Source organism: Quercus lobata, chromosome 2 (genome assembly GCF_001633185.2).
Source record: "Quercus lobata isolate SW786 chromosome 2, ValleyOak3.0 Primary Assembly, whole genome shotgun sequence".
In the NCBI taxonomy this organism is placed as follows: domain Eukaryota; kingdom Viridiplantae; phylum Streptophyta; class Magnoliopsida; order Fagales; family Fagaceae; genus Quercus; species Quercus lobata.
In genome coordinates, this window is record NC_044905.1 from 99,444,081 (window position 1) to 99,466,147 (window position 22,067).

Consider the following 22,067-nt stretch of genomic DNA (forward strand, 5'->3'; position numbering starts at 1 on the left):
GTGGACGCCTAAAGGGACATAGGAGCCTATAAGTAAAAGCAAAACAGTGGCTATGACAAGCCACTGAGAAAATGAATAAACGGATGGCCCAAAAGAGGTCCAACAGGATTAAGTTATTACGGCAGGAATAACAGTACAACATTGCAAGAAATAAAGAAAACCAAGAGTGGGCCAAAAAAATGTAAGGCCCCTCACTAGATACAGTCCAGCTCTTAAAATGGAGCGGGAAAACAAAGAAAAGCCTACATAAGAGGTCAAAAAATACAGACGGCGAGCCTCCAGATCATGACAGACGCATAAGCAATAGGCAGATTTTTGGACATATTTGAAAGGAAAGCACGCGCAAGGCCCAGGCACCACTAACCTGTACCCAGCCAATATGAGACGTGGTGGGGTCATGGACCAGAGGTAAGAGGTAAAGGGGGTATGGTTTGGTGGTGGGAAGAGGGGAAAAGGCCTATTTTGCGGCTCCTGCTCAAACCCTTTTGGGAGGTACGTCCTGCTAGGATGACAGACCACCCAAAAGAGGCAAGGTTGAGGGGGGAACCGTTAAGTGCATGCCTTGAGGGAAAGAGAGAGAAAGCATTTATGCCGTGGCAGGTAAGAGTGCTATGGTGGACTGAGGAATGAAACAAACCTGCCTTTGTCTGGCAAGGGTGAGTGTCACACACCTTTGGTGGTCAGCAAATACACCCAGACCAGACAAAGGCGGTTAAGGGGCAAAGTGGTAAAAAACTGGCTACGACAGACACTATAAAAGGACCCTTGTCGTGCCCTGAAAGGGGGATCGAAAAACAGAGCATATTCACGGAGTAAAAAGAAAACAGAGTAAAAGAAAACAAAAGAAAGAAAATAAAAGATAAGAGAGAAAACAGAGGAAAGAAGAGAGGAAATTAAGGAAAAAAAAAGAGATAACACAATGGACATGCACCAGTAGGTCGATTTCTCTCTCTCCCCCTTCAAATCTTGCTATCTTCCAAAACATAACAAGGATTCATTTTGGGTATTAACCATTCAGGTCCGACTCCCTTAAAACCATTAATCCCCACGATAGGATCTTTTCTTAGGAGATTATTTGCATTGAGAGGTGGCGTTCTCTCCTCTTTGGTTTTGCTTATGCGGATCAAACTTAAAACTTGATTTTATGCCCATTCTTGATTAGTTTATATTATTTTTCTTTCTTCTTTACTTTCTCTGTAAATGACATTATCACGACTGTAATCATGTTTTATAAGTAGGGATTACTTTACCATTTTATTTAAATAGTCAGAGTACTATGTTTTTGTTATTATTATTATATATGTCTGCCGTAACTCATCTGAAACAGTTTTGCTTGCCATAAGCCTACTCCTGGCAGACGAGGCATAGTTTGTGCACAAACTGGCTCAAGTTGAGTTACAGTTGGACCAGTCCCAACTCCTTTACTCAGAAACATTCGAGCCTATTATCGTAGGAGGCAGTCCAGCCCAACGCATAATACGCAAAAAAGGCCCCTACAACACTCAAACCCAAATGCTTAAAAAATTTGTTATAGCCTAAACCTTTATATTGTAGCTCTAGATTAACCTAAAGACAACTGTAAGGACACAATTTGCTCCTAAAACCCAAATGGATGGTTAATGGCCCAAAGAGCCCAAAACAATGATTTGTAGAAAGTGGGCTTGAAATTGAACTTTCAATGAGTTTGGTGAATAATGGTCATAGTAGGTTAGTTGTTACTGAAAGACATAAATCAAACAGTTTTGAACAATAAAAGTTCTCATCGATCAAGTCCGAGGAAGGTTTGTTCTTATATATTTTTCTTAGACTTATTCAAAATTACAGTTCTTGAGTATACAATGACTTTTTTTTTAGATTTTCTGATGATCCCCATTGTAATGGGGTTTTTCTCATTTTTATTCCCCTTCTTTCCTTCATCTCAACCTTCCATGTGTAGATCGAATTGCTAGTTTTGATACTTGTCCCATCAACACCTTCTTGAAGTCTTTATGGGTAGCTGTAAGGCTAAATGTTACTGTTCAAGTATCACCTCCACATTAATGCGGTCAGGGGGTTCACTACAAAGCATTCAATACAGTGGTAGCAGTTTTTTTCTCAGATATTTCTCAACTCTTTTTTGTGTTATCCTTATATGATGTTTATCCTCACCAGCATAATTGCCTATTGCCTTGTTCTTGATGAAGGGTCAGACATTTGACCTCTACTCTATTTAGCCAAGGAGGTACTTCTCTTTGGACAACATTTTCAACTCCTTATGACTAGACTTCTTCCATGACCCATTAACCTGTATGCCTTCATTAGTATTTACTTGTCCTCGGACTACTAGATGTCCTCGAGCACGACTCATAACCCAATACCTGTATGTGGGCCCTCTATCCCTACAAAAACCATGTTTTTTATCCAAGCAACTTATAAAAGAATATATGTGTATATATGTGTGTGTGTGTTTTTTTATCCCAAACTTTTTTGGGGAACTTCATCAAACACTTAAACTGCAATTATCCTATACCAATATTTTAAGATAAATTTCATAAATTATTTAAAACCCAGACATAAATCCACAAAAAAGAATAAAATTTTATTGAAAATTTGAATAAAAAAAGTGTAGTTTTTTGTGAAAGCATAGAAGTATTGAACAAAAATGGAACATGGAAATTTAAAAACAAGCTTTATATATTATATATTCTGCTTTTTCTTATTGGGCCAGGGGGCCATTGCCCCCTAGTCCACGCATAGTTTCGTCCCTGGTCTAAAATCACTTATTATGTATAAAACTTTGGACCATATATTGTATTGTCTCAAAAATGAATTGTATGGTGTATATATATATATATATATATATATATTTAGAATCAAGTTGTATGGTGATTTGAATTCTATATAAGTTACATGTAATACAAATTTTTATCCATGAGTGGTCACTCATTATTATCCACGGTCATAAAACCCTAGGGATCTCCAATATAAATTAATCATTTTCCCAAGGGCATGGCAGGTGGGTAAAGGGTTATATGCGATACATTGGAGTAACTACCAGTATCAATGCTGAATTCTGGGCCCTTAGAGATGGTCTCAGGCTTGCCTCTCAGGTGGGAATCACACACTTGGCAGTGGAGTTGGATGCTAAAGTAACTGTAGATCTTGTTTTATCAAGAAAAACCCCTAACAGCTCATACACTTCCCTCCTAAATGACTACAGGTATCTACTCAATCAGTTTCAGCCGACCAAGATCAGACATGTATATAGGGAAGCCAACAGAGGAGCAGACTGCCTTGCCAAGAAAGCTTGTTCCTTGGTTAATGATGCTATTAATGATTTTGTTATTTTGAATGTTCCCCCTTCACCTGATCTTGATGTAATTTTGAACTCTGATGTTCACAGTCTGTACTCTCTAAGGCTTACAACCAATATGTTGCCTTTTGTGACTAGTTAATCTAATATAATGCAGCCTTTTGACCAAAAAAAAAAAAAAAAGAGAAGAACAATTAGCATCCATTTTATTCGTGGAAACCCACGACTGGACCAAGTGAACCTAACGGGCCAAGCCACATACCAATCAACACTTAAATCCAGCCCTCTCTCAACTTAAGTCCAACCCGTGTGACCCATTGGTTTGAACCTAGCTCTCTCAAAACAAGCCCACATTCAATCTAACAAAGCTTGGGCCCCAACTTTGTGAAGCCCACACACTCAACTAACAAAGCCAGCCCCTTAGCCCGACATGCTCACACAGTCACACTCTCAAATAAAATCCAGCCAACCCATTTTCAATTAAAATACTAAAACACGCACTCAAATTCAAGCCCAACCCTATCCAAAATACCAACCAACACTCAAAGTCTCAAACTATCATTTTGTATGCTCAAATTATGATATGAATTTGATTATCTATATGAAATTAACTCTGATTTGATTAGCTAATTCTTTAGATTATGTATGTAACTCATCAAATTAACATTGATTTGATTAATATCAAATATGTTTAGCAAGACGGAGAGGGGTTTTGCTCACCTCACTCCCAATGAATATATATATAAGTATTTTATTTAACATATATTTACATTTTTTTATAAATATAATTTAATCATTTGTGTACATATATTAACTATAATTTATTAATCTTTTTTATACATATTTCATTATCTTTTCAAAATACTTTTTCACATTCTCTCAAAGGACTCTACGGTCACTCTTTTACCTTTTTATTTCATGTTTATTTTATCAATCTTAGTATGATTAGTAAAACATTTTCAACCTACACCCAAAAATCAACTTGCCCTACATGTGTTTTCTCCGCCCCAAAAAGGATTGCCGGATGGGGCACCCATGATTGGACCTAGCCCTAACCTTGACCCCATTGTCATCCCTACATGAAGGGATCTGGGTGGTGGGCTTATTAGTCTGGAACGTAATGTAAATCTGAAAGTCTTAAGTTCAATCAACCACACTATCGATTAATAGGATTTTTGGAGCATCTTCAATATGAAGTGGAGTTATATGACCAAAGATTGAGACATCATTTTCTTATATATATAATAAAATAAAAATCTTCCACACGAATAGATAAGTCTAATATATTGCAAAGCCCCCAGTGTTTATTACCAATCATAGTTGGAGAATTTCAATTATAAATAGAACATAATTCTCAATAATTGGCACAAATCCAAAAAAAAGTGATGTTTTTGATAGGTAAAATGAAATTTTAAGTCCGCTTCAATATGATTGCACTTTTAACATCTAACTAAGACATTAATCGATTTTTAATAGACTGGTTAGCTAAACTTGAACCCATGTTAAGAAAGTTTACTCCAATGACAACAGTACATGTCAGCAATCATAAACCAAAAAAAAAAAAGGTGAGAGACAGTAGATTTTCACTGTTTCAAGCCTAAAAAAAAAAAGTATTATTTCATGGCCTACGCTCAGGGACTCTCAAGTTCTTGCCTCTTCCTATCCCCCAAGGTACAGAACACAACAAACATTCTCTCCTTTTGTTTTTTAAAATTTAAATTGTCCATTTCAACTATTTGATTTTAAATACTTCTGTCAAAATCTTTATTTATTTATATATTTATTTATTAAATTCCGTTTGGTTGCTCAGAAAAAAAAAAGAGTCAAAATTTTCCACGAAAATATTAAAAGAAGAAGAAGAAGAAGAAGAATACGTTATTAAGTTATTGATAGTGTTCACGTTTATATCGAGTGAGAACTGATTTGCATGAATTGTAGTAGAATTACGGTTTCTGGGTTGAGTTTTGTGGTAAGACTGTTGTGTTTGGTTGCTAAGAAAATGTGGGAAAACGAAAAGAAAGATTGACTCTGAACTGTGAATTGCTCAAAGGGTTTTCTCAATTAATTTACTAGAATAATAGTTAAATGATTAAATTTAAATTCACCATTTCCTAAAATCTTTAGCTTTTTAGGCCAATTGGGTAATTTATCTGTCATGGTATCATAGCAGATGGTATTGAGTTCAAAGTTCAAACCTTGTCTCCACTTCACCTCTCATTTAAAAAAGGCTGAAAAATCACAAGTTTTAGGTCCCACTTTTGAGGGGGAGCGTTAGAATAATGATTAAATTCGTCATTTTTAGCGGCTTAAGCTTTTGGGACAATCAGTAATTTATCAATTCCTATTTTGTTTGGGTGCTTAATTGGATTGGTTTCTCTTTTCAAACATAATTCCAAACTGAAGAACATTAAAAATGGCTGAAATTTAAAAGGTTGCAAAAAAATTTTCATCATGGAAAGATTTAAAAGGTATCTATTTCTTGATTGGTTTATTTATTTTACGTCATGTTGGATGGAGGGATGAAATTAATACTTTTGAGATTTTTCTAGGACTAAATTGCAACTTTTTGAATTTGAGGGAAAAAAATTGTACTTGGATCAAATTTCACCCCCACAACTAAAAATACAAATAGGGTTCTCTTAGCTTCTTGGGAACCAAACAAAGGATTGTATCCTAAGACTTATCAACAATACTACAAACGTAATAAATTTCACAACTTGTCGAGGTGGCAGATTGCGATTTATAATGCATTACTTTCACATGAGACCACCATTGATATCACTTTTACTGCACATCAACCACAAACTACCATCTCAGCAATTGTGAAATTTGTTGTGCCCTTAGACTTATTGAAGACTTGTTCTGAGTTTGGACTGAAACTTTTCTTTGAAATTGTTTGGCATTGAACCTATTGCAGGGTGCTCCACAGGGGTTTCAACAATCTTTGGGTTTGAGCTTACCGTTTACAAATTCAAGAATCAACAGTAGCTTACAAACGCGAATTTTTGTGGAGATGCGCGAAGACAGTGCTCCAATGACTAGTGATCACTCTAAGAAGATGAAAATTCCACACGTACTAACTGTTGCTGGCTCTGACTCGGGAGCTGGTGCTGGAATCCAGGCTGATCTTAAGGCCTGTGCAGCGCGAGGAGTGTACTGTTCCACTGTGATAACGGCTGTCACTGCACAGAACACTGTTGGGGTTCAGGTTGTTGTTTGTTATTGTCTTTCTGAGTTATGCTCCATTTGTTTTATTATATAGGTCCATTAAAAACAGATGCTCCATTCTACTTTAGCATGATATGGAAAATCTTTGGCTTAATTGTTGAGAGATTAAAACAACATTAAAAACCAACTTGTCTTATAAAAAAAGTAAAAGCTAAAAGTTTATAACTGTCTTATTTCTCTGTATTCTCCCCATATATCTCAGTGAATGTAGGGTTTATAATGTGGTGTCTTCCTATATAAGACAGTTCTCAGACTTGCACGTGTTTGTGAATTTTGTTGCAATTGTCAGGGTGTAAGTGTTGTGCCTGAGGATTTCGTGGCAGAGCAGCTTAAGTCTGTGTTATCAGATATGCAAGTTGATGTTGTAAGTCTACTTTCTACTAGATCTATGAGTCGTATGCCAAGCCAATCTTGTGGGAAGTACTGAGTCAAGACCTGTTTTTATCATTATTGGAGCTCACGTGTCTGTGTCTGTGTCTGTTAGATTATTCTAAATCTTATGTGTGACTATTTAATTTGCCTCATCATTTTAAAGTAGAATGACTATCTTTTATGCCACTTAAATCTTGAATGTTTTAATAAAATTATTTGGTTTTGTTTTTGGTACACAGTAGAGGGATAAGTTGACTCCCTTCTGATTTTATAGTCTCTTTTATCTTTTACATAGTTTTTATTTTTCTTTGTACTTTTCTAGCTGCTTCGTGCCCTTTTGGCATGAAGTAGTCTTTTTCAATGAAATTTTGCTCGCAAGAATTCCAAATGATTGTATAGCAATGTCTTTCCTTGTCAAAAAATAATACTCTGGAAGAATAAAAAAAAAAAAAAAAAAGTTTGCCGTCTTGGATAATTTGATGTAGGATGTGTGGTTAGTTGGTCAGCTTGGGTTTCCACTTAACATGTCCTGACATTTGGCTCAACGTTTGATTAGAATCATTTCAAATATGATTTTGTTAAGTTTAGTAATAATAAATTGATTCTGACATGATCGTGAAATGTACTCAGGTGAAGACAGGCATGCTACCCTCTATTGGCATTGTCAATGTTCTTAGTCAAGGTCTAAGGGAGTTTCCAGTTCGAGGTATAAAGTAGTGTCGGTAATTAATGGTGAATATTTTAGATAAAATTCTAGAGGCTTTTTATTTGACTTAGTCCTATCAATGAAGGCAGCTTTAGTGGTTGATCCTGTTATGGTATCTACAAGTGGAGATGTACTAGCTGGTCCTTCCATTCTTGATGGATTTAGGTATGCTAAACTTTTCTGTGTAACATTAAGTGAAATTGATTCTCCCAACTGATTCTGCAAATTTTATGTGAACCACATTAGCCAATTTGACAATCTTTTCAATTATGTGTTTTGCGGTTAGTGTGTTCTCTTTTTCACCTAAGTCCTCTGCATAGACATTATTTTTTGCCCCTTACATGTTCACACATCTCTATTGTCTCTCAAAGCTTTCCATCTTTTCTAATTCTACGCCAATTTGAATCAGAAATGATTGCATTATCTTTTTCATAGTAATTGTTCAAGAAAGGAAGAAGTCCCATGCTTGTTTTATTTCCTTCCAAAATTGTCTCTTTTGTAAGTCATTGATAATTGTGCTTTTCTGGTTCCCAAATGCAGAGAGCAGCTTCTTCCTATCGCTGATATAGTCACGCCAAATTTAAAAGAGGCATCTGCGTTACTTGGTGGTCAGCAACTAGAAACGGTCGCTGACATGTGTTCTGCTGCAAAACTGTTGCATGACATGGGCCCACGGTTAGTTATTAGAAAATTCTTTTTGAATTTTTAGTTCTCTCTCTCCTGATTAGTTGACTGTTGTATTTCACAACTAGCTACATAGACACGTTACAGTTTTCTTATGTTTCTGGACATCAATCATACCAGAAAAGATTTATCTATCCCAAGTGATGCTCTGCCAAATAAGTGTAATACTTGAATATTCAAAATGAGTCAAAGGACCAAGTTGTCATATCTGCACATTATTGCTGGGATGGGCGTGAAATATTACTTACCTACTAATATCAACCCAACGCATTTAAGTTGTTCTGCACTAATTTTTTTTTTCTCATAAGAAATAGCATTTCATAGTTCTATTTGCCATTTTTGCTTATGTCATGGGCTTTGACTTCATAAGACAAAAATCTTTTTTGACAAAATGGATGCATTAGCTTGAGCTAGGAAGGAATAGCTAAAATTAATCTTTGTTGAAAAATTAGTGGTGTTTAAACTTTACACAAACTGTTAATTTGGAATTCAGAAATGTACTTGTCAAAGGTGGTGACCTCCCTGATTCATTGGATGCTGTTGATATTTTCTTTGATGGTAAGCTTAAACTACTTAGAATCCTTCAGAATTAATGGTAATTTTGCTTCCTCTAGTTTAATATATGTCCAAGTATTTCATATTAATAACAAACTCAATTTTTATAATTGATTATGCAGGTAAGGACTTCCATGAGCTGCATTCCTTGCGCATTAAAACTCGCAACACTCATGGTACTGGTTGCAGCTTGGCTTCATGTATAGCGGCTGAGCTGGCAAAAGGCTCTTCCATGCTGCCAGCTGTTAAGGTGAGTACATAATTTTTGTTTTCTTGTTCCAAGTTCTGTTACTTAATTGATGCAGGTACTTTGGTTTGCAAGTGAATTTTCTCCGCTGAGCACTACTTAGCAAGCAACATTTTATGAATTAGAGAAACATTGTTAGTTTCTAATCTTTTTCTATGGTCTAGCTGGTGAGACAAGACTTGCTGTGTGGAATTAATGTTTGGCAATGAATATATGAAATGTTTGTCAAATAAATCTGAAATGTGTTTGGCCTTTTGGATTTTGCTTTAACATTGATGTTTGCCAGCTTAATTTTATTTTCCTGTCATGCCTTATTGTTGATGCTGTGTGTCTGTGTTTTGTTTGAGAGAGAGAGAGAGAGAGAGATAAATCTGAATTGTGTTTGGCCTTTTGGATTTTGCTAGAACATTGATGTTTGTCAGCTTAATTTTATTTTCCTGTCATGCTTTATTGTTGATGCTGTCTGTGTTTTGTATATGAGAGAGAGAGAGAGAGAGAGTTTAAATAAAATGGAGGATCCATATACAGTTCTTATTCACCATCTTTTGACAGGTAGCTAAACACTATATCAAGACGGCTTTGGATTACAGCAAAGACATTGCCATTGGAAATGGGCCTCAAGGCCCCTTCGACCACCTACTTAGGCTTAAGAGTTACCTTCATAATTCATGCAGGCAAGTGGGATTTAATCCAAGTGACTTGTTCCTGTATGCTGTTACAGACTCTAGGTTGAATAAAAAGTGGGGCCGTTCCATTACAGATGCTGTTAAAGCTGCCATAGACGGAGGTGCAACCATTATTCAATTGAGGTTTGTTACTCTCTGTATACTTTCTCAACTAGTCACATCCTAATTCTTATCTAGTTTAGGCTTTATACCTCATATCAATAATCCTAGTGATATCTTCCAATTTACAAATGTGAATACCAACTGTTTTCTCAAAGGATTTTCAGCAATATTCTACAATCCCTTCAAATCTAATTCTTGACTTATTTTATACAATTAATTGCAATTTAGCCTTGCTCCCTTTCAAATCATGTTCTTGACTTTTTTAATAGAATTAAAATTTAGCCTCTCTCTCTCTCTCTCTCTCGCATTTTTCAATATTTATGAGAAAACATTTGTTTTTGGACTTGATCTCTCCCATCTGTTATTGGCTGATGTGTTGTTTAGTGGCTGTTTTATTGTGTTTTGTAATGCATTAATAAAATTTATACCTCCGTAGTAAAAAAGAAGAAGCTATATATATGACAAATCAGCTTTAAGTTACACCTCTAGACCTCTTAAGCCTTCATGGGAATCAGTCTTAGCCTAGCTTAGGGTACATCTATAAAGCCTTCATCTATTCCTTTCCTTCAAAAATAATTTGCAAAGAAAAAAAAAGATTGGGGAAGGGGAGAGGGAGAGGGAGGGGAAGGGGGTTTTAAGTTATACTTGGTGTAACTTTTTGTTAATGTTACACAACTAAATAACTATCTTTAGCACCAAAAAAAAAAAAAAAAACTATCAATAACTATCAAATGTTTGACAATCTCACTATTAAATTACAAGTTCTCTTTGTATTTAAGATGCATGTCAAATTTCATATTAATCATACATTGTTTAAGATTATTATTTTTTTGTATAATTTAAAAAAAGAAAAAGAAAAAGAAATTAGAACATGTTATAGATGAAATAGTTCTTAATTCTTAATTATCTTGATATTTTGCTAGCATAAAAGGTAATGGAACAATGTAATCTGGCAGTTCATTTGTTAAAAGTATTCATCTAGTAGTGTGACATTGAGAAAAAGTTACATTGAGTGTGACTTGAAGTTAAAAAGTTATTTAGATTTACAAGTGATTTTGTTTCTCAAAAAAAAAAAAAAAAAAAAGATTTACAAGTGATTTGTTAAACCTCAGTTTGGTTTACTAATTCAGACAAATTTCACTTCACTAAAGAAATTATTTAGATCTAGGATGTGACTAGTTGAGCAAAGTATATCAACTATAATGTGACTTTCTACAGTTTGCTTTCTTTTTTAATAAAATATTCAGTTGGCTGTTTGGCTGGCTAGCTTTATTATGGTTTGAAAACTCAGTGTTCTGCTCCACGCTCTTACATCCTCCCAAGTGAAAAAACTAAATCCTTCTTTAATTTAAGTAGCAAGCTTCGAACCATCATTTATTGCTGCAACTGCAAATTCTGACTATAGAATGTAATCTTAGATTCTCACAAGTAACTAAAAGATGCCTTCTACTCTAAGGGTCTGTTGGGATTCGCTTATTTTGCTGAAACTGAAAACTTTTTGTTGAAAGTACTGTAGATAAAGATAAAATTTAGCTAAAATAGTACAGTGGGACTTATAAATAGTACCAAAAAGTGCAGTGAGACCTATAAATAGTAGCAAAAATAAGTTAAATAGTAAAATAAATTGGCAAAATTAATCATGCCAAACGGACACTAATTTCAATGAATTTATAACAGACTTAACAGTGGCACACAAGTTTGAAATGTTTTATTATTGCTCTTATATGTTCTCAACTTGAGTCGTTGAGTGGAAATAGCATTGTTATTTGTTCACTTTCTTCTAAGAGCTTAGGAGGTTCCCTAGAATTTAACTGTTTTATACTTTCTTAGCTTGACCTATCCATGAAGGAGGTTGTCTGTGCAAGATATTTTGCTAATGATCACAACGTTTTTGTTATTGACATTATTTGACTTGCTTTATCAGGGAAAAGGATGCTGAAACACAGGAATTTTTGGAAGCAGCAAAAGCGTGTCTCAAAATATGCCATTCACATGGAGTACCTTTACTGATTAATGACCGCATTGATGTTGCGCTTGCTTGTGATGCTGATGGTGTTCATGTTGGTCAGTCAGACATGCCTGCTTGTGTGGCCCGTACTCTTCTTGGCCCTGATAAGATCATTGGTGTATCATGCAAGACACCCGAGCAAGCCCATCAGGCATGGATTGATGGTGCTGACTACATTGGGTGTGGTGGCGTATATCCAACTAATACAAAGGAAAACAATCTAACTGTTGGTCTGGATGGGTTGAAAACTGTTTGTGTAGCTTCTAAGTTACCTGTGGTTGCGATTGGTGGTATTGGTGCTTCAAATGCAAGTTCTGTGATGGAAATTGGTGTGCCGAATCTGAAAGGAGTTGCTGTTGTCTCAGCTCTTTTTGATAGGGAATGTATTCTTTCAGAGACTAGGAAGTTGCGTGCGATTCTAACAGAGTCAATGTCAATGCAGAGAACATATTGAAGCTAGTTTGGATCATGCTCTGCAGATTTAAGGTATCACACCAGTAGAGAGATTCTGGGGCTGAATGCATCTTTCAATTATATTCAAATATTATATTATTGGTAAAAGAGATCGATCACATTCATTTTATGACCTTTTGTTTTCTTGACTACTTTCGTTGGTTCTTCTAGTCCAAATGAGAACAGTTGATGTGGGAAAGGCACAAATGGACATGCTGTTTGTATCATACTTCATGGCCTTGGTTGTGTTTTGGCCCATGATTTTTGTTGCAATCGACAAAAGGCAAGTCGTTGCCTTAATTTGAGCCAACCATATGTTGTACTTGTAAAAGATGAATTAGCTTTTGAGGATTATTATCATGGGTTTTGCTTGGATAGTCCATCTAAAATTTGATGAATATGTTGCTTTTCAGTTGCTTAATGTGTAGAGTCTGTAAGCAAGCTGCTGCTGCTGCTGCCTTTGGAGTATGATAAATATTATTTTGCTAGGTAAAAGAATGTAGAAAATATATCGACAAGAGTCCACAAATGCAACCAGAAAAAGTTGCTAGTACAACGGGCACGTTTTGTTACTAAAGTGGAAGACCAGCATTATTTGAACAGTAAATCAAACCTTTTCCCTCTTCCTACCAAATCTTCCATTGATATTTGGACCATAATCCACTAAAATTATAAATCTTAAATTCCAAAACTACATTAACCTAAGCCCAACACAAGCAAATCCAGAGAAGTTTAGAACTTTAGAGAGGCTCATTAATTTGTCAACTACTCCCTTTGAACGAAACAATCAAATAGACAAATAAGCTTAAAAAGCTTAGAGTTCAAATCTTACCAAGAAAATAAAGAGGCTGAAATCATTAGTGGAAGACCAGCATTGACCAATGGGCTTATTTTTGTTACATAAGCAATAATCCAGAATGGTAAATTGCAAATAATATTCCACTTTTGGCACAGCCATAAGAACAGAATTAATTACCTGTTGAAGGTCAATTCATAACAGTTATTAATATTATTTTTTGGATGAATAGAAAAAGGTCTCTAGGGTCGGCTCTTCGATTTTACATGATTTTAAGAAGAATACCATGTATTTTATGCTTCAATAAGGTTATTGTTGTAGACACAATAAATTTGTTGAAACACCACATATTTCACTAGAGCTTTGCTAGGAGTATTATTGTAGGCACAACACATTTGTTGAAGTGCCCTACACCACTCAATGTTTGCCAAGAATAATATATCAAACCAAAGGTGTTCACCAAACCACCAAAACCGCCCACAAAATAGCTTAACCCCACTGCACCGCAGGTAATAGTGCACCACACCATATGGTGTAGTGCGATTTATGGTTTTATAATAAGAAAACTGTACAAACTGCACCGCAATTTATTTTTAATATTAAATATATTATTAATAGTTTAATAACCCTAGTTAAAAAAAAAAAAAATGATAATCCTAGCAAGTGTTGATTAGGAAAGTCAGCCCAAAATGTTCAATAGTTTAAAACTTGGCCCAAAACGAGGGGAAAAATTAGTTTTGGATTAAGTAGGAAAAGTTCAAAATTTGAAAAATATACCGACTTTAAACCGTTCAAATTGCATTTTATATACTACATGTGTGACCACAAAAATGAGGTGCAGTGTAGTTATGATTTTGATTAAACTTTAAACTGCACTGCATCATATATGTAATCGTAAAAATAAGATGCGATGTAATTATGATTTAAACTAAACCACACTGTAAAGTACAATCAGGATAAAAGCTTGCCATGACTTCCAAGCAAGCTGTGTCGGGGTACAAAACTTGAAGTAACGACCCAACAACACACCTCGGTGCTAAAAATGATCCAAAATCAAACCACTACAGAACACCCTGTATCAAACGATGTATGACTTCTACCACCAAATCAAACGGCGTTATTTATGACCATTAATGTCTCTTTTTTTTTTTCCCAAAAAGACACGTCAACACGCCATGCAATTAATGTCTCTTTAACACCACACGCAATGCCTAACACAAGGTCTGACATTAACTAGGACGACCATAACGACTAGTAAAGGAAAGACCCAAGACTAAAGACCCTTCTTTATTTCCAAGTCACTTTCTTTCTTTCATTGCCTTGCAAGTGGCAAGTATGGTCCGAAGAATATTTCCATCGTCCACTATTTCTTCTTTTTTTTTTGGGTCATTTTGCCAAAAGTTGATAGCTAAAGAAAACAACGTATTGTAACATCAATGATCCACCATGAAGAAGAAGAATTAGTCAGATGGAGGAAAGTTCATATATTTTAACTGGCTGTAAAAAAGAGTAATTTTCTTTTTACAACCAAACAGATAGAAAAACTTGAGATCTCAAGTAGTGCCTTTTATTCATTAGTTATTTAGTTCACCAAGTGTTCTCCAAAATGTCCAAGACTTCCCTCTCTTACCATGCAACGTTTGTGTAGTAGTTACTTCGCAAGTGAAAATGCATGTGCCATATGAAAGGTAAGAACCGGAGTTTAAGTTTTTAAGAAAAAGCCTCACTCACACACACTTATATTGAGTATAATTTCATCTCAAATAAAAAATAAAAAAAATAAAAAAAAATAAAAAAACTTCCCTCTCTATTAATAAGAATGTATCTTATGCATCATTCTTCTCACATTTTGTGAATTTCACACAAAATGAGATAATTATTTGGGGTTTGGCAGATGCGCAAAGTGGCCTTCCAAAGCTCAATTCATTGCTTTGATTTATATTAGAGGTCCTTTTTCTTTCAATAAATCATGCATCAATTCATTTGTTGGTATGGCATATCCTGGAATTCAAAGTCCTCAGCAGAAAGACATTATGCTTTTCAATTGGCATATACTAAGAGACTTTTATTGAAATGGTTACTTTTAACAGCCAAGCCTCCTTACATACAACTTAAGGGAGTTAAATAGTCTTACAACAATTTCAGGTTCTTTGGTAGAACCTGCAGACCATACAAAACCTTTTAAGGTTAATCTTACAGCTCAACCCCTCCCCCCTCTCCAAACCCCAGTAGAGAAGGGGGGGGGGGGGGGGTGGAAGTAAACAAAATACTAAACCTGTTTTTTGGAAAAAAGGGGGGGTGTTTAAAAGCCTAATATACTCGAAGATAAAATTTAAATTCAGAGACTTTACGACAACACTATAAATTTACAAACATTTATTCAACACCATGTGCTGAGCAGAAAACTGAATTTTATACAACACAAAACCATTCTGAAATCAAGAGATATTCAAGAACCAAAACTCTTTAGGTCTCTAATAATTAAGAAGCAATAAAGTAGGTCCTCAACTGACTTGAACATCTCCATTTTCCTGTGCCTCCTTGACTTTCTTTTCATATTCATCTTCTTCCTCATCCTTAGCTGCAGCATCTTCTTCCTTAGTATCACCATCTTCTTCTCCTCCCCAGCCAAAGCCTCCAACCGATCGGGAAGCTGGTGGAGGAATTCGGGCCTCTTCAACAATTTTTGTTATATCTTGAACACTTTGGAGGGAAAAGCTTGGATTTTCTTTCTTGTAGTACATTGCTTGAGCTGGTTCTGTTAGTTCCCTTGGCAAGTTCTTCAGAAACCATGGGTGGCTCTTGATTTCTTTAATGGTGATCCTCTGAAAAGAAGAAGAAAAGAAAAAATAAAAAGAAAGAAAGCAAACATGATATAAAGTATAAACCATAATTTCCCGATATATTTATCATAAATGATGAATGACATCAACGTGGGCGACAGGGCACTTCATCAATAACAGTAAATCGATCAAGAACATGGACCAAATAAAACAATTATTCCCACATAGGAGCCATGTCTATCTCTTACTCCTGTTAGACAACAATATCTCTCCTATACTCCATAAAACAGGTCCTACACACCATACTTGTGCCTGTTGAGTTATATAACTTTTTAAAAAAGGAAAACTGAGCATCTTTAAAAAAAAAAAAAAAATGCACACTGTGCACTTCAAATGATCTTGGATTATTCGTAGTATAGTTTGATCAAATGGAATAGCCACATGCTTGTCTCTAAAGAAATACCGAAAAGGCACAATACAAGCAGTAGTCACTTTGGTTAATTAGTATCTTATTTAATATCCTATAGTCAAGGGTACTTTTGTAATTCAACAAATGGATTAAACCAAGTCATTTAGAATTAGGTTTCCTTAGTCAACTAGAATTGGGATTCGGGCATGGTCTATATGGGGACAGCATTGTACTCCTATGGAGGGAGGAAGTTCACAGTTTGCTTGTTTCTCTTGGAATTATTTCCTAGGTGCTGATTCCTAGGTTTTCTATCCTGTTAGGTACTAACTCCAAGCAACCTTAGGTGCTGACTCCTAGGTTATTCTTATTGTTGTTTAATTTTTTCACGTTGCATAAAGTTTTGGTTTTGTCTTATGTCAGAGAGAGAAATGTTTCTGTTCCTAGAAGGCCAGAATTTTTCAAGAAACTAAAACCTCAAATTTTCTCAATACATTTCAGATTTATTTTAAGGGGGGAAAAAGCAGCGTTTGAGAACAAGTATGAATATGTCATTCATGTCTTTCCAACTAAGTAGATCGAATTTCTTAGTAAAGATCAGCAACTCAGTCTCATACGTACCCTTGAAGGACTTGCAACAAAAATGCGCGAAAGGAGATGTTTACATTCTTGAGATATGTGAACATAGTCTGGAATCTTGTATTGAACAGCCATTATTCGCTGCATAAGAATGATAAAGGAAGCTATTCAACTGTTAAAATAAGAAACTTATAAATATTAAGGACAGCCAAAATGAAGATATATTACATTAATGGTTTTCCTGAAATTCTTAGGGTCTGCTGGATCTTCAAATGGGTATGCTCCCACCAGCATAACATACAGAGTCACTCCACATGACCATACATCTGCCAACTGAATAAACAAAAAGAAAAATTATATATGACCAGCAAAGTAAATGATATTATATCCTTTGCGCACACAAAATAAATAAACAAAGATACTTGTCAAACAAGAGAGCAGAACATAGTTTAACAACTTTTTGTACTTCACAGGCTGGAGAAGAGTTTGAATGTTTGCCTTCTGAAAGTGTCTAATATGTGAGTGGGCTTTGTAGTGACTAAAGCAAATATTTGATGACAAAAGGGATGGCCTTAATTGATCCATAACTATGGTGGGATATTTTTCTATTAAAAATTTAAAATCGGCAATTTCTATAACACATTGACAGGCATAACTATATGCCAGAAACAAGAGAAATAAATATAAAAAGGATCACATGTGAAAATGCTCCACCAGCCTGCCAGGGGGGCTTAAAGGAGACACAAATGGAATAGGTGGGGGAAGGAATGCCAGGGGGCAAACCTCATTGTGTACTCTGCTATTGCCTTTTCATTGAAATACACAAAGATCATGACCATAGTCCTTAATGCTTTTAACTATAAGCATTATTATTTGTTGCTTCATATGAGTGGTGCCCACCTCTTCTGAAAAAATCAAAGTTCTGGGGCCAATAGGTGATTTATAATTTACTTAAACAAGAACACGGGCAAGCAGAAACTCAATGGCTAAGATGATCAGCACAAGGCTCATGCATGAGGTCTTCAAAGCAGAATGTAATCTGGATATGATATGGAGCAAGTTTGAAGGAAAATGGTTCATCTGAAAGGTTGATGGGAAACAGAATTTGCCAAATGTAAATGTTTATCATGCTAATCTGCAGCATACCAATAAATTCCTTATAGATAAATACTAATGTAGTCAGCAAAGTGTCTCAATTATCAAATTTACCGATTCTTTCATATAATCATTCTCCAAAAATGCTGAAGTGTACACAACTGCATTTTGTTTGCTTATTTATTTTGATGGAATGTAGACAAGACTGCACAAGCTTTAGCTTTATGGTGCTGAAATATTCAGCCTTGTTCGAGAGGTTACTAGTTGGTGAAATCTGTATAAATAATTTCTTTTAACTGAAAATAGTGCCAGGAGAAATTAACTTGTATAATTATTGCTTTCCTTATTGGGTCAAGGGCATCTGCAGATAGCCAAAAGTACATTATAACGGTTTTTTTATGCTTTGGTTACAGGGCTAAAGTAACCGGGTAGTGGGTTCCTTTAGGGTTTTGGGCTGACTATAACCAAAGAAAGAGCATGACATATATCTCACAACTTCCATTGTATTCTTTCAGGCTTTAACTCATCAACCCAGTGTAAATCCCAGTCCTTAAAACACCATTCTGGCTCAAAAAATAATAAATTTTTATAACACCATTCTCGCTCAAAAAATAATAAATTTTTATAAGTTTAAAGGGAAACTTTTCAACTCATAACCACACATTGTTATTCAATTAGAATGCATAAATCATCTAAAGACAAAGTAAATCCAAATCTGACTTACTAACAGAAAAACAAATAAAAATGAGGCATGCAACTAGGGTTAATGCACGATGTAAGGGGACAACAAACCTTGCCATCATACTCTCTCCGAGAAAGAACCTCAGGTGCAATATATGCTGGAGTTCCGACAGTTGACTTGGGTCTTGAATGCAGCAGAGATGACTGCACAAATAAAACTAATCAAAGGAAAAAAATTTCACATATACCCAAGAGAAAAACTTCCCATACCAAGTTGAATCTGAAATTAAACCTTTGAATAACCAAAATCACAAATCTTCAGACGTGGAGCTGGGCTTCCATCCAATAAGGTGTTCTCCAGCTTCAAATCTCTATGGCATATTTGCTTCAAGACAAAGTAAATTAAAGGAAAAGTCAAAACCAAGCAGAGAAAGGAAACAGAAATAATTCTAAATATCTTTGTATTTATTACCATAGAGTGACAGTAACAAACTCCTGATATAAGCTGCTGGAAAAAATATCTGGCCTGATAAGATGCAAAGGAAAATACATGAATCTTATTCATAGTATTGAAACTAAAGGGGAATATTTTTATATTCTTTTCCTACACATTCTCAGCAAACAAACATGATACTACAAACCCACAATCACAAAACCAGAAATTTACAAAGATGGAGCTTGCTATCAGTCAAGAAAAATGATCAAACCTCATCTTCACTAAACCTTCCAGCAGAGCAAATTCGCTCAAATAGCTCTCCACCCGCAGCATACTCCATCACGATGGCAAGATGGGTCGGAGTCAAAACCACCTACAAATCCAAAAAAACCCCCCAAATTTCACCACTGAAAATAATTATGATAGAATCCAAACTTATCCTACATACTCAAACAAAACCCATATATATACATATACATATATATATATATTTATTTATTTATTCATAAAAAGCAAAAGTTTAACAAGCAGACAAACCTCCTTGAATCGAATTATGTTGGGATGGCGAAGGGATCTGTGATTTATGATTTCTCTAGCCACATTCTCATCAATCTACAACCAAACAAGCAAATAAAACAACCAATCAGAAGCTATACAAACACATACACACACATATACAGTGAAATTATACGACAACAACAACATCAACCAAGCATTAGTCCCAAGACTTTTTGGGATCGGCTATGATCCTCAATAGACTAGTCAGGGTCAGCCACATGTATCATAGGCTGGATCTATTCATAATAGAGTGGCCGTCAACCTATCGCAACCCTCCTCTTTTTCCGAGCCGTAAACAAAATATATGACACTAAACACATACGCACACAAGTGGAGTCATATTGGGTTGTTCCTTTTGCTCTAAAAAACCAAACTAATGCAAAAGCAAAAAAATCAAGAATTTCGAGGCAAAATCTAACATGGGTATTTTATATTTTTCAATTTTATGAATTGGAAAAAAAAAAAAAAAAAAAAGCACGTACCTTGTGACCACGCTCGATGTATTTCATGGCAACGAGTTCTTTGGTCTCTTTGTTCCTCATGAGCCTAGCCACCCCGAAATTCCCAGCACCTATATCCTTCACAAGCTCGTACTTTTCCATTTTTTTTTTCTCCCTCTTCTATCAAACCCAGTGATTATAATTGTATTCACAAACCCTAATTTCAATTTTGGACTTAAAAAAAAAAAAAAATTGAGGCTTAATTCATGGTTTTCAGCTCAAGAAGAAGATTGGGTGGCAATGGTGTTTGATTTTAGAGACTAAAATTAATTTGGGAATATAAGAGAGAGAGAGATAGAGAGTGGGGATTAGAAGCGAGGCGAAGCAAAGCAAAGAATCAGAGAGAGAGAGAGATTCGAAACTGTAATTGTGTGTGTAATGTTTTTAAGGTGTCCTTAAGTAAGAACTGTATTATGTATATATGTATAGGACAACAAATACTAATAAGAAACAACCTCGGAGAGAGAGATGGAGCGTGTAAGACACGCGGAATAGAGAGATGGGGGAACACGCGCCTAGCGGATTATCTGGACGTTAAATGCGGAACACGCGCCTATCGGCGGGTGATTATCATAATGCTAATAAGGGATTGCCCAATATATTATTAGTACTTTTATTTTAATTCTCAAAACTTCTTCTCAAAAAAAAAAAAAATAATAATAATAATAATTTGATTCTCAAAACTAAAAAATATATATATTCCTTCGGGTACCATAATAAAAAATTATTAGTGAGTGATTTGTGTAATGTATAATAATATTTTTATTGGGTACCATAAAAAATTATTAGTGTAATATGTAATGATATTTAATAGAATGTGATCCCTTTTTTTGTTTTATTTTTTCTAAGTATGGAGTTTGATAACTATTGAGTATTGATAGTTATTGATAAGTATCTATTATTTATTATAATTGCTTTTGTGTATATAATTATTTATTGTTACTATATATAAAAAATATGATGTAACAATATTTTAATAGATTGTATAACGGTAAGAACAAAGTTTAGTTACAAAATTGGTTATAACATAAGGTTACAAATTTACTTAATAAAATAAATATTATTATATATTTTGAAAATTTAACCGCTGAATTACATATTCTTTATATTCTAAATATACATGTCAAAATTTGTGTCACTTAGATATTATTTATTATATGATCTATAAGCTTATATTTTATGCATAATTTTAAATTACAAAAACTTGCAATTTAAACAATTTATTGATGACATAGCTATTGATCTTTAATTTTTTTTATAAATTTTGCAAGTATGAATGATATAAGAAGAATATATAATCAAATGATGGATTTATCAAAATTTACTTCCACTAAAAAAATATTGGGTAAGTTTGTAACCTTCGATTACAATCAATTTTGTAGCTAAATTTTAACTTAATGGTAAAGTTTCTGATGATTGAATAAGAGATCTAAAGTTTAATCTCCACCTATACAAAAAACCAATTGATGTATTGGTTTGATGATAAAGAGTTATCAATATCATCAGGAGCAGACGCTATAGGTTGAAACTCTAAAAAAATGATTTTTAGAAAATTTAAACATAATTAATATTGTAAGGACACGATTTTTAACGACCCAAGGATGACGTTGGACTCATGTGTAAAGGGTCCGAACAATATGATTTGTAGATAGTGGGTTTGGAAAGGCCTGCCCTTGAGCGCTGGGCAGCAGTCTGGTCCGGTTTCACGAGAGCTAATATAAAGGCAGGTTTGGACAGTATGACTGAGTCTTACATCGATATGGTTTAAGAGGTTTGGCTCCTCGGAATTAGTCCGAGGAGCATTACATTCTCACCATTCTTCCTCCTTTTCTTACTTTTGCTCCCCCCCCCCCTTCGCTTTTTAGCTCTCTTTCCCTTTTATACTAGCATTCGCTTCCTG

The 22,067-nt window shown here is 34.9% G+C and overlaps 2 protein-coding genes across 4 annotated transcripts; one reads left to right on the plus strand and one right to left on the minus strand.

The window, feature by feature from the left end:
* Nucleotides 1-4,858: 4,858 nt before the first annotated feature.
* On the plus strand, nucleotides 4,859-12,754 carry LOC115977498 (thiamine biosynthetic bifunctional enzyme TH1, chloroplastic). Of its 2 annotated transcripts, XM_031099377.1 has the most exons (10): nucleotides 4,859-4,963; nucleotides 6,210-6,500; nucleotides 6,810-6,884; nucleotides 7,523-7,598; nucleotides 7,688-7,763; nucleotides 8,139-8,273; nucleotides 8,776-8,840; nucleotides 8,960-9,087; nucleotides 9,637-9,893; nucleotides 11,797-12,754. In XM_031099377.1, exons 1-10 carry the CDS (start codon nucleotides 4,913-4,915, stop codon nucleotides 12,332-12,334), a joined length of 1,692 nt encoding a protein of 563 aa, XP_030955237.1. In that variant the 5' UTR covers nucleotides 4,859-4,912; the 3' UTR covers nucleotides 12,335-12,754. The 2 variants fall into 2 exon arrangements, with proteins under 2 accessions (XP_030955237.1, XP_030955238.1); XM_031099378.1 differs by lacking the exon at nucleotides 6,810-6,884.
* A 2,461-nt stretch (nucleotides 12,755-15,215) lies between these two features.
* On the minus strand, nucleotides 15,216-20,568 carry LOC115977499 (serine/threonine-protein kinase SRK2A-like). Of its 2 annotated transcripts, XM_031099380.1 has the most exons (9): nucleotides 20,150-20,568; nucleotides 19,647-19,721; nucleotides 19,381-19,482; nucleotides 19,146-19,199; nucleotides 18,966-19,058; nucleotides 18,785-18,877; nucleotides 17,126-17,230; nucleotides 16,940-17,038; nucleotides 15,216-15,954 (listed from the first exon to the last, which is right to left on the minus strand). In XM_031099380.1, exons 1-9 carry the CDS (start codon nucleotides 20,267-20,269, stop codon nucleotides 15,634-15,636), a joined length of 1,062 nt encoding a protein of 353 aa, XP_030955240.1. In that variant the 5' UTR covers nucleotides 20,270-20,568; the 3' UTR covers nucleotides 15,216-15,633. The 2 variants fall into 2 exon arrangements, with proteins under 2 accessions (XP_030955240.1, XP_030955239.1); XM_031099379.1 differs by having other exon boundaries at nucleotides 18,966-19,199.
* Nucleotides 20,569-22,067: the final 1,499 nt, after the last annotated feature.

What these genes read in the sequence shown, in the direction of transcription:
- LOC115977498 (XM_031099377.1), top strand. Translation starts at nt 4,913, where the DNA reads ATGGCCTACGCTCAGGGACTCTCAAGTTCTTGCCTCTTCCTATCCCCC. An exon ending in TCCATTCTTGATGGATTTAG is followed by an intron (nt 7,764 to 8,138) that starts GTATGCTAAACT and finishes TCCCAAATGCAG; the next exon opens with AGAGCAGCTTCTTCCTATCG. An exon ending in TGTTGATATTTTCTTTGATG is followed by an intron (nt 8,841 to 8,959) that starts GTAAGCTTAAAC and finishes TTGATTATGCAG; the next exon opens with GTAAGGACTTCCATGAGCTG.
- LOC115977499 (XM_031099379.1), bottom strand. Translation starts at nt 20,269, where the DNA reads ATGGAAAAGTACGAGCTTGTGAAGGATATAGGTGCTGGGAATTTCGGG. An exon ending in GAAGGTTTAGTGAAGATGAG is followed by an intron (nt 19,200 to 19,380) that starts GTTTGATCATTT and finishes GCATCTTATCAG; the next exon opens with GCCAGATATTTTTTCCAGCA. An exon ending in GGAGAGAGTATGATGGCAAG is followed by an intron (nt 17,231 to 18,784) that starts GTTTGTTGTCCC and finishes TTGTTTATTCAG; the next exon opens with TTGGCAGATGTATGGTCATG.